At 42.1% G+C, this 12,635-nt stretch overlaps 1 protein-coding gene across 6 annotated transcripts; it reads right to left on the bottom strand.

The window, feature by feature from the left end:
- Positions 1-5,407: 5,407 nt before the first annotated feature.
- On the bottom strand, positions 5,408-12,360 carry CHCHD7 (coiled-coil-helix-coiled-coil-helix domain containing 7). 6 transcript variants are annotated; one of them, XM_002819098.5, is made up of 5 exons: positions 12,196-12,359; positions 11,121-11,268; positions 9,345-9,414; positions 7,490-7,588; positions 5,408-6,693 (listed from the first exon to the last, which is right to left on the bottom strand). In XM_002819098.5, the coding sequence occupies exons 2-5, from the start codon at positions 11,177-11,179 to the stop codon at positions 6,589-6,591; spliced, it is 333 nt and encodes a 110-aa protein (XP_002819144.1). In that variant the 5' UTR covers positions 11,180-11,268; positions 12,196-12,359; the 3' UTR covers positions 5,408-6,588. The 6 variants fall into 6 exon arrangements, with proteins under 6 accessions (XP_002819144.1, XP_054417607.1, XP_002819143.1 ...); XM_054561632.2 differs by having other exon boundaries at positions 11,141-11,268; XM_009243819.4 differs by having other exon boundaries at positions 6,550-6,693; positions 7,490-7,632; positions 12,196-12,360.
- Positions 12,361-12,635: the final 275 nt, after the last annotated feature.

Here is a 12,635-nt window from a genome sequence, read left to right as displayed (position 1 = left end):
TTTCCGGTCCTAAGTATTTCGGATAAGGGATGCTCAGCCTGTAGTTAGATAATTTTATGTTTGTCTATCTAACTAAAATCTAAGGTCATTGAGGACATGGGCTGGGTCTTATGTGTCCAAAACCAAATCCCTTTCTAACTTCCTCAAGCTGCTCCCTTCATAAACGTGTCAGCTCTCAGAGCATTTTGTAAACCAAGGGAAGAAATGTGAACGTGTGCCTGAGGTGGTGAGCAGGTCTTGGGAATTTTTTCCCAAGCAGAGGAATTATTTCATTTGTGTTTTAGAAAGATTTGCCTGGCCATAGTATAGAGAAGGAATGGCAGTGGGAGGTCGGGGGTAAGATTCGATGGGAGAAAAGTTAAGACAGCTGCACTGTGATTCAGAATCACTGTAATAACCTGTCTGCCTCAATGCCTCTAGATTTTTCTAAACACAAACTAGATTTGATCCTCTCCATCTCAAAATCCTTCATAGCTTTCTCTTGCATACAGAATAAGGTCTAAAATACCAAGCATTGCATTCAAGGCCCTTCATAATCTACACTCATTTTACCTTTCTAGACTTTTTCTCTTGCTACCTCCCTTTACACACCCTGGCTCCAGGAAGTACTTCTCCTCCAACATGCTATGTGTTTATTGCCCCTTTGTATTTATTGAGGCTCCCCTCTTAGAAGTTTGCTCTTATTCCTATTATGGTGCTTGTTTCATTTTCCCTTACAGCAGAGTGGAATTCTTTGAGGGCCAGGAAAGTGTTATTCATCCATGCTCCTCCACAATGTTAGCCTAGCATTTTGCACATTATAGACACCTGGCAAATATCTGTGGAGTAGAATTGAACAGTAACAGCAGTACTGGTACTTGGAATCACTTAATATTTATTGAGCTCCAGAAATCATAAATAAAAAAACTGATCCACTTAATTACATTGAAATGTAAAACACTGTACAGAAATATCTTTACAAGCAAAAAATAAAGTTAAAAGACAAACTAGAGAAAACACATAGAATACATACGACAAAAAGGTAATTTCTTTGATAGACCAAGGGTCCCCAAATCATTCACACCAACATTTTTTAAATGGGCAAGAGAATACCAATAACCTGCAGTTCCATTTTTCACTGATTAGATTGGTAAGGATGAAAGAGTTTTAAAGTATCCAGTGGGACTGAGGGTGTCAGGTAAGAAACACTCACAGGCTTTGTTTATAAGCATATAAATTGGTGTGGTCCTTTTTGGAGGGCAATTGATTTGCAGTATCTAGACATTTACAAATGCAGAAAGCTTTAACCTAGAAATTCCACTCTTAGAAATTTTACAGATAAAAACATGCACAGACAAAGACCCAAGAACAAAGATGTTGCAACCTTGTTTATAGCATACTCATCAACAGGAGATTGCTTCAATAATGGTATATCATAAAACAGAAACTGAAGCCACTGAAAGAAATAAAGTAAATCTATAATCACAGATAGAAAATCATTCCAAACTTAATATCGCTTAATATCATTAAATGAAAAAAGCAAGGTATCCTATAGCTCATGTACTATGATGTTCTTTTTATGTAATAGACAAGCTTTTATATGCATGGAAAATCTTGAAAACTTGACACCGGCTGCTTCTGGGGCAGATTTATTGTACACTGTATATATACCCTTTTGCATTGTTTGAACCTGCATGTTTTTCAGTGTGGTCAATTTTAAAAGCCACCACCTCCTCAAACACACACATTTGTTGACCATTTACTATATAATAGAAGCAGACCAGGCATTATGGCTATAACTGTGAATGATATTATGTCCTCCAGGAGCTTATAAATACTAGATCCGATTCTCAAAAAGGAAAAAAAAAAAAGATGCTTTTCCATGCTACAGACACAGTGCACCATCCTCCCCCAACCCACTAAGAATCTGTAATAAGATGGTTCCTGCAAGACAGAGATGCACATGAACACAGTAAAATGCCTTCTCTATATTTTGTTAGTTGATAATTGATATCAAAGGCTTGCCTGACGCCAAAATTTCTCATGGCGCCCACTGACACAATTTATCAAATTAATTAGCTTCACCTCTCCCAGAGTAGAATCTTGGAAATAAATACAATAGAGGCAAATTTAACAGTGGTGATGAGAAAAACTCCCAAGACTGCCACTCAAAAGTGGTGCCATGAGATCTTGAACAACCAGGTTGTAAGAAGAGTATACTGAAGTTTTCAGGGTAGGTGTAAAGAGGCAAACTAGGAATTAGGGAATTACTGAAGACAAATTTTAAACTGAACAAGTTTTGCCTGGACAGAGTCATTACATATATGTTAAGGATTTGCTGATTAAAAATCCCAAAACAATTAGTTTGTTATTGAAAGTACTTTATAAAAAACACACTTATAGAAACCAATCATCAAAGAGCTGTGCCATTACTACAAAGCTACAGTAATCAAGACAGTGTGGTGCTGGCATAAGGATAGACCTATACAGATCAATGGAATAGAATTTCAGGCCAGAAATAAACTCTCACATGTACAAGTCAACAAATTTGCAACAAGGGTGCCAAGACAATTCAATGAAGAATAGTCTTTGTCAATAAACGGTGCTGGGAACACTGAATAGCCATATACAAAAGAATGAAGCCTAACTCCTACCTCATAATGTACAAAAATTAACTCAAAATATACAAAGCCCTAAATGTAAGAGCTAAAACCATAACACTCTACGAAAAAAGGTGGAAATCTTTGTGACTTTGGATTAGGCAATGCTTTCCCTAGATATGATACCAAAAGCAACAAAAGAAAATAAAAAATTGGAGTTCATCAAAATCAAAAACTTTTGTGCTTCAAAGTACACCATAAAGTGAAAATACAACTCACGGAATGGGAGAAAAAAATTGCAAACCACGTATCTGATAAGGAATTTGTATCTGGTATATATAGAACTCTTAAAACTCAGTAATTAAGACAACTCAATTTAAAAATGGGCAAAGGATCCAAATCAACATTTCTCCAAAGAGATACAAACTGCCAATAAACACATTAAAATTTGGTCGACATCATTAGCCATCAAGGAAATGCAAATCAAAGCCATAAGGAGATACCAGTTCACACCCACTAGGATGGCTGTAATCCAGAGCAGATAACAAGTGTTAATGAGGAAGTTGAGAAATTTGGAACTCTCATACACTGCTGATGGGATTGTAAAACAGTGCAGCCACTTTGAAAAACTGTTTGTGCCTCGAAAGGTTAAACAGTTACCACCTGACCCAGCAATTCGACTCCTAGGTACATATCTTAAGGAGAAATTAATGTCCACATAAAAACTTGTACAAAATGTTCAAAAAACAGCATGACTCATAATAGGCAAAAAGAGGAAATCCAAATGCCCATCAGCTGATTCATGGATAAATAAAATGCGGTATAGCCATACAACGGAATGCTAAAGTACTGATACATCCAACAACATAAATGAACCTTGAAAACATTAGGTTGTCAAAGAGGCCAGTCACAAAAGACCACATATTATATGATTCCATTTATATAAATGTCCATAAATAGGCAATAAGATAAACAGAAAGTAGATTACCAGTTGCCTAAGTGTTGGAGGTTGGCATTAGGAGAAAATGGGAGCCAGGCACGCAGATACAACTCCAGGTACTCAGGAGGCTGAGGCGGAAGGATGCTTTGAGGCCAGGAGCTGAAGGCTGCAGTGAACTATGATGATGCCAATGCACTGAAGCCTGGGCAACAAAGTGAAATCTCATCTCTAAAAAATAAAATGAGCCAGGCGCGGTGGCTCACGCCTGTAATCCCAGCACTTTGGGAGGCTGGGGAGGGTGGATTACCTGAGGTCAGCAGTTCGAGACAGTCTGGCCAACGTGGTGAAACCCCGTCACTATTAAAAACACAAAAATTAGCGTGGTGGCTCACGCCTGTAATCCCAGGTACTCGGGAGTCTGAGGCACGAGAATCGCTGGAGCCTGGCAGGCAGAGGTTGCAGTGAGTCGAGATTGCGCCACTGCACTGCAGCCTGAGCAATAGAGCAAGTCTCTCTCAAAAAAAAATATAAAAAGTAAAATGAAAAGGGGAGTGAGTACTAACGGGTACAGGGTTTCAGTTGGGGGTAATGAAATGATTACTTTCTAAAATCGATTGTGGTGATGGCTGCACAACTTCATGAATACACAAGATCACTGAATTGCATACTTTTAAGAGTTGATATACATGACATATCTCAATAAGGCTGTTATCTTTTTAAAGTCTTTCGGGATGTCAAGTAAGAGGCCTGTCTTTGTGTGCACTCCCTGTGCCACAGTCCTAGGAGGGAGGCTCTGGTGATCACTCGAACCCTGCAGCTCTAGTTCTGCCCCCACATCCAGGTTTGGACTGACCTACCCCTTGGTCCTGAGCATTTAAACGTTTCTCCCCTGGGCCAGGTGCAGTGGCTCATGCCTGTAATCCTGGCACTTTAGGAGGCTGAGGCAGGTGGATCACTTGAGGCCAGGAGTTTGAGACCAGCCTGGCAACATGGTGAAACCCCATCTCTACTAAAAATACAAAAATTAGCTGGGCGTGGTGATGGGTGCCTGTAATCCCAGCTACTTGGGAGGCTGAGGCACGAGAATCACTTCAACCTGGCAGGCAGAGGTTCCAGTGAGCCAAGATCACACCACTGCACTCCAGCCTAGGCAACAGAGTGGCACTCATCTCAAAAAAAGTTTCTTCCCCAGTCTCCAGAACTATAGCTCCCTACAGAGTGCCACTGGTAAGCCAACTGTAGTTCTTTTTTTTTTTTTATGATGGAGTCTCGCTCTGTCGCCCAGGCTGGAGTGCAGTGGCGCCATCATGGCTCACTGCAAGCTCCACCTCCCAGGTTCATGCCATTCTCCTGCCTCAGCCTCCCAAGTAGCTGGGACTACAGGTGCCCACCACCACGCCCAGCTGATTTTTTTTTTTTTTTTGTATTTTTAGTAGAGACAGGGTTTCACCATGTTAGCCAGGATGGTCTTGATCTTCTGACCTCGTGATCCACCTGCCTCGGCCTCCCAAAGCGCTGGGATTACAGGCGTAAGCCACCGCGCCCAGCAGCCAACTGCAGTTCTTGAACCTACATCAACCTCAACCCAGAGGCCCAGTGGGCACAAGGGCCTGGTGGAAAGGTGGGTGTCCAAGTCTTTACCTGAAGTGCTCAGCAATAAGGCAAAGTACTGAAAATAAAGACTCAACAAGAGTGAAATCAGGACAACTAGTTACAAGATGAATGTTGATATTGGTATGTACCTTCAAAGAAGTGACATTAAAATTCCAAGCCCTTTAACAAGTGTGCTTAAAAGTACAAAAATACTTCTTACACAGGTATGCATTCATTCTTTTCTGGTCCTATTTTAATCCATCATTTTTATAGCAGTCAATACAAATCAAAAGAATTTTAGAAATGATCCATTTTTTATTCAAATATAACTACATTTAACAATCAAGGTCATGTAGCTTAGAAACCTGAGCTTGGTTTTAGACTCAGACAGACAGTTCATTGTCGGCAGCCATTAAAACAATGTTCTTGACCCAAGACCAGATGAAGAGAAGGGACAAAAGCAATGTTTTCAAGTACACATTAAATTTCATTTAATAATAGTATGTCTTCATAAAACTACCGTGAATGAAACAAACGATTCTAAAAGGCAGTGGGCATAAGGAGGGCTGCTTCACAATCTACCCCAGTCACCACACTGAATAATCGTATTGTGTTTATATCATAAAGTGAAGTTCTAGTCTCATCCCAGTGTTGAGTTCACGGGATGAACCCTGACCCTTTTCCCTGCCCAACTCATCCTGCAAATAAAAATCCTACTTTTAAGGGAATCCATTTGTCTTTCTTCTCATTACTGTGGTTCAAAAACTGATACTACAGCTGCAGAAGGCTACCCAATATTTAAGGATTTTAATCACAGAATCCTGTAACTAAGACTTTCTTTAAAGAAAGACAACCAGTTCTTTTTTATGTCATTTATTTAGAAAAACCCATTTACCCCTAGTGAATGTACTACTTATTTAAACAAAGATAAGTGAGGGAAGTAAGAAGTGATTTGAGGAATGAGCCTGGGATCTGAGGCCCACCACACATTCCTTACCTTCAACTTACCTTTCCAGTCTTCTCCCACCACTGCTCCACCCACCTGAGATTCTAGGTGGAGCAATCTACAGGATACTCTCTGAATGTGGTTCCAGCTTCCCTTGCCTCACACTCTTGCTCATAACATTTCCTTTCCTTGGAAACATGCCTTCATCTCAGCCCCATTCAGTCTTTACTTGTTCACATCATACTCTTCTTTCAAAACCCAGTGGAAAAGCTCAATTTCTCATGTAGCCTTACCTAACTCCATGCCTCCAGAAAGTCATACAAACTCATGTCACAGCACAGCCAGCAGCAACATACCATCAGCATGGCACTGAGAGCAAGCAAAAAGGACACGGGGTGACTTCACTGTCTCCACTTGAAGAACTTAAGATCTGTATGGGTGAGGGGTGTACAGTCCTAAATATTACAGCAAGCATTTATTAGAAATATTCATCTGCTTCTAAGTTATATAAACACTTTTAATGCAAACATTCAATAGGGCATATTTCCCACTGCTCTCAAGATTTCATCTCTTTCTGCTGCTGTAGGCATAAATGGCTTCACTCCGTTCTTTCTTCTCTGCATCATGATAGAATTCTGTGTACAGGCATTAAAATAAAAAAGAAGAAACCAAAATCAGTCATGTATTAAATGCTAATCATTTGCCAGTAATTTGCTATTGCTTCCTCAAAAAGGAAATTCTAAAAACCAAGTTTTTTTAAAAAAAAAAAGAAAACCCAAAACCTAATTATAGGACTCCAGATAAACGTATTTAAATTATTAACAATTAAATAGAAGTAGTCATTCCCACAGGAATACATTAACAGCAATTGGGATGGGAATATACAAAGTACAAAAGTATATACAGTCCGTCAAGAAGAGCTACTGAATAATCGTGAAATAAAACCAACAGTGCATTTAGCAAAGGGAAAGGAAATAGCTGGATCCAGTGGTTCAAGGAAACAGAAATTATATACCAATGTTTTCAGAAAAATGGACGATCTTAACTTCCACGGATGGCAGTGAGAAAGAAAAAGGCAGAAATGGAAGCCTAACATGATGTGTTATGACAAGGGAAGTTAAACATTCTGTTCATCTCCAGGAAAACTAAATTTATAACAAAGACATTGTTTTAGGGCCGCAGATACTTAAATGCCTAAGAAGACCCACCTATATTAAAACCGCATTCTTATAGCTTAGAGGACGACGAGGCAGCTAACAAGAGCTCTCAAGGATCTTTCAGGGCTAAAGTAGCACACAGAGGATAAAGCTGAAAAGTTAAGTTTCCCTACAGCCATGAGTGGGAAAGGATTATGGGTACTGACTAATTTTAGGCTTCAGTTTCAACCCTAGGAGATGGGTTTTAACACAAAGCTAACCAATCTAGGCTTACCCAGAATCTCCGGCAGTTTTTGTACCTCAAGAAGTAAGTGGAACACCTCTCCCTGTCATAGTTATTTTCATCCAGACATCTGGTGGAAGCATCAGATTCCTTACAGACATAAGAGAGGCATCATTTAAAAGGTACAATAGGATCTAAAAAGCAAACAAACAAACAAACAAACAAAAAGCTGCTTCCCCAGAAGCAAATAATGTGAAATAGTTCATTTGTGTTCATTTTGATGGGGAGACTAATAAAAACTGGACAATCTCGCCAACTATCCCAGTATGCACTCTGCTCAGGCTAACACCTTCCTTTTTATAATGTGGGCCAGTTTTCTGAATATGTGATCACAGGAATTTGAACCAAATAACTGTGATCAATTAATCCAGTAACCATTTTAGTAAGAAACTGAGGCAAAGTGCAATGTGTTAAATGACTACTGCACAACTAGAATCAGAATCCATCTCCTGACTCACAGTACATCTCTCCTGCTTTTCCAGATTTTCACTTTGGCTTGAATGTTTGATCATAATATTGGTTTCAAGATTCCAAGTAAATCACTAATAACTGGTCTACATCAAGACAACCTAAATTAACACCATTCATCTCAATGCATTTTTGGCTACCATTTATTCCATTATACAAATACACTATTATATAAGCAATTTTAATAGATATTACTTCAAAACCAAAGTCAACAACACAAGCTATAAATTCAAAGCAAAGTAGGTGCCACATAGGGATTAAATTTAAGCTGTGTGAACTGGAAGTAGATTGAATAACTGGAAGTTTTAAGAAAAACTTAAAAGTGAAAGGTATGATTCTGGGAGGTCACCTAAAGCAGGGGTCCCCAACCCCCAGGCCACAAAGTGGTACTGGTCTGTGGTCTGCTAGGAACCCGGCCAGATAGCAGGAGATGAGCAGTGGGCAAGTGAGCCTTACCGCCTGAGCTCCCCTTCCTGTCACATCAGTGGCAGCATTAGATTCTCATAGGAGCATGAACCCTATTGTGAACTGCGTGCATGTGAGGGATCTAGGCTGCAAGCTCCTTATGAGAATCTAATGCCTGTTGACGCCCACCCCCTTCCCCGTCTGTGGAAAAATTGTCTTCCACAAAACCGGTCCTTGGTGCCCAAAAGGTTGGGCACCACAGATCTAAAGGAAAGCTTTAGCTATATGGGTAGACAGTTTGCAACACATATCTAAGAAACATGTTCTACCTAAACAGAACAAAGCTGAATTTCTATGCCAAATATTTAATGAATGTATATATTTAGAAAATGCATATAACTAAAGAGTATAATTTTCATGGGACCAGTATGATAACTACATTATTCAAACGTAGCAAAGCCACAAGTAAGTATTGCAAATCATACCAAATAAATGCCAATGAAAGCTTACTCTTAAAACATTGTGTTTATCAGATACCTTTGTGAAAACCTTTAAGCTTTAAATAGGCTAATTCTATTATCAGCCCATTACTCTCAGCCAGGTTGTCAAGGACATGATGATATTATTGCTAGTGAAACAATAAATGTTAGTGACAGTTTAAAAATATCATACCTTCCAGTTTTCCATGTTTGGACTAAATATTCTCAGTGTTACATTTTCCTGTCTAGTTTTACAGTGACAACCAAATGCTTGCATATTATACAAATAAGGAAAACTAAAGAAAAGATGAATGTTTGTTAGAGAAATTATAAACATCTAAAAATGCTCTATTTAAATAGGATACGCTGGCCAGCAATATTTTTTCTAGATAAATAACTTTATTCAACAACTGCAGAAAACAAAGGCCCACAAAACTAGAAGCAGCCTGGTTTTCCAACTTAACACTCATGAAAATTAAAGCAAACCATCCTACCGACAAACAAGGATTTATGTCAGGATCTCTCAGCCTCTGTGTTACCAAGGGCATTCTAACAGTCTTCTTACTGAGGGTAGACAGAAAAAAAATAATTATACAGTAGTTGACAGAAAATAAATCAATACATCTCAACACCACTAAAAGTACCTGAAATTTTGATTTTGGCATAATGATCACTTAGTGAGGAACTTCATGTATTCTCTGTATTTTGTGAATAAAAACTTGAACGTGTTTTTCCTTTGTATTGCCATGCCTCAACACAAAGGCCATATATTGGATTCAAATGCATCTACCGGCCGGGTGCGGTGTCTCGCGCCTGTAATCCCAGCACTTTGGGAGGCTGGAGCGGGAGGGCTGCTTAAGCTCAGCAGTTCGAGATCAACCTAGGCGACACAGAGAAACCCCATTTCTACCAAAAATACAAAAATTAGCCTGGTGTCGTGCCGTGTGCCTGTGGTCCCAGCTACTTGGAAGGCTAAGGTGGGATAGCCCAGGAAGTCAAGGCTGCAGTGAGCTGTGATTGCACCACTGCACTCCAGCCTGGGCGACAGAGAGAGACCCTGTCTCAAAAAAACAAAAAAGAAAGATAGTTCAATTATAATCCAGTTGTTGTTTACTCTTCTTCTTAAGTTTAAGCAACCAAATGTACTAATAAAACCTAAGAATACAGTATGCATTCCAACAATTACTTCCTTATTTTACACTAATTAGCATACAAAATAAGAATGAAATTCAGTACAGTCCAACTTTAGCAAAAACATTCATCAACTGAAGTACCAGAGTGCCTATTTTATGGCCAACAGTAGGGTAGCCAACACACCAAAAAGCCAAGTTATTGCTTAGTTGACATTATGAAAAGCTATACTGTTTCAAAAACAAAACAGTTGAAATTTTACTTCCAGTGGCATCTTCTTTTTAACTGATTATTTCCCTGCGTTGCAGGAAGTCAGGGAATGCTACTGTGCTTCAGTAATCCTCCAATTCAATTCCCAGAGATACAGCTTTGCAAAAGTTTAGGAGGCCGAGTCGGGCGGATCACGAGGTCATGAGTTCAAGACCAGCCTGGCCAACATGGTGAAACCACCTCTCTACTAAAAATACAAAAATTAGCTGAGCGTGGTGGCACGCGCCTGTAATCCCAGCTACTCAGGAGGCTAAGGCAAGAGAATCGCTGAACTTGGGAAGCAGAGGTTGCAGTGAGCCGAGATCGCGCCACTGCACTCCAGCCCAAGCGACAGCAGTGGAAGACGCCGTCTCAAAAAAAAAAAAAAAAAAGAGACACCCAGCCCAGTTCTACTATGGGAAAGATCAGGACGTGCAGGCCAAAGGAGACCAGCCTTTGCAAAAAAAAGAATGGAAAAGGGTTTGGTTATTCTGGTGTCCATTAAGTAATCACTGAATAATAATTTTATGATTTTCATTGAACAATACAAGAAAATATCCAGCCAACAGTAACATCTTGGCAAAAAAGAAATCAAGATGCTGTTCAATTATATCTACAAGCTTCTTCCTCTCCTGAAGACAATTTTTTTCCACACTTGACTTCTTCCTAACCTAAGAGAGATGATAATAGTAAATAAATTCACAGCTTTCTTTTTTACATCTATCGTGTGATGGGAGAACACAGAACTCTTCTTAGCTGTTCATACACCTTAGACTTAATAATCTCAACAAGGATCAGACAACCTTGCATTAAATTTAAGTTTCGTGCCTTACATGAAAGTATTCTACTCTATATTTTATTGTCAGTCAGAAATTCTTCAAAAATAATACCTAGGTAACATCACATATACCCAGTTCGAGTTTGGTGCATGAGTTTCTTCACATTTCATTTCCTTTTCCTTCCGGATTCTAAATACAAGGCACTCTAAGTTTGGATTTCCGAAAGTCCCCTCCTTTGCATGAGTTCCTCGTGTATTAACTGGAATTGAAGAGGAAATGTCAATTTACAGTGAGGAGCAGGGCTGAAGTGCAACATCGAGTGCTCCGCTAAAGGGGCCTTATCTATTACTTTTTGAATGTACTAAACAAATGTTACAAGGCTCTACTAATTGCAGAGGATAGCCAGAAAGAAAAACCAAGCAAAGATATGAAGGAGGGGGCCACAAAACCATAGCACATTCGGAGAATAACTCTAAAATCCACTCCAAAGGGCAAACTGCTTAATAAAACAGTTCCTGATTTCCCATCCAGTGGTTCACGTCCCCCCTCTCTAAGTAGCTTTGAAAGACGAGGGGGAAGGAAACGTTTCTGAACACGTTCATGCCCACACGCCCAGTGGTCGGAGCCCGGGCAGGGTCCGCGGCTTTGCTAAACCCGGAAGCTGCACACGCCGTGACGTTAGCCCACTGCCAGGTGCAGAGGGGAAGGGGGCAAGAAGTCAAGGGTGGCCTGCCGGAGGTGGGCGGGCAGGGCAAGGAGAAACGAGGGGCGAACCCGAGGCCTCGCCGCCTTCCGCATTGTAGCCCGTCAGCGTCTGATCCTGGACGGCGCGCACAGGTGAACACACCTTGCTGTGCCCTGAGACCATGCCGAGAGAGGCAAGGGGCGAGGAAAACGCAGGGAACTGGGGGTGGGGCCGGCAACTGCGCTTCAGAGGCTACACAAGAGAGTGGAAGAAGAGCTGGGGTTGCCCGGACTAGGCAGGGGTCATCTTCCTCGCCCCGGGAGCGAACAGACCCGTGTGGCGGGAGGAGGAGCAACGGGAAGAGGTTCACGCTGCGGTGAAGCCTGGCGGGAGCGCCTCCGCGCCGCAGAAGTGGATTCGGGCCCCACTACGGCCCAAGAGCATCCCTCTCTTCCCGCTTTTCTGCGGCCGCCGCGGAGTTAGGGCGGGGGAACCACTCACCTCGGGCCTCCGCTTCGCCAGCACCCAGGCCGTCTCCAGCTCCAAACACGTCAATGGCTCACGCAGCAGGACCTTAAGTAGCGCGCATCCCAACTTGCTGCCCCCGCTCCCCGGCGGCAGCCCGCCCAATCGGCGCGCGCCGCCGCCAGACTGACAGCCGCGCGGGGCCCTGGGCCGCAGGGGCGGGCGGGCCTCGCCCCGCCTCCGCCTGGCGAAAGGAGGGCCGAGGCGGGAGGAGTGGGCGGGGCGGTGAGCGCGACCCCGCCCCCTCTTCCCCCGCCCCACCGCGCCCCCCAGCCGCGGCCCGTCTCTTAACACTTCGGCTTGACGGGCGGCGTCATGGCCCAATGGGCGGGCCGACTCCCGCCAGCGGCGGCTCCGAGTGGCCAGCTCCCGGGCGGAGCGCGCGCGGGGGGCGGGCGCAGCGGCGGGCGGGGGTT

Source organism: Pongo abelii, chromosome 7 (assembly GCF_028885655.2).
Source record: "Pongo abelii isolate AG06213 chromosome 7, NHGRI_mPonAbe1-v2.0_pri, whole genome shotgun sequence".
NCBI lineage: Eukaryota > Metazoa > Chordata > Mammalia > Primates > Hominidae > Pongo > Pongo abelii.
This window is presented reverse-complemented; position numbering and strand designations above follow the sequence as displayed.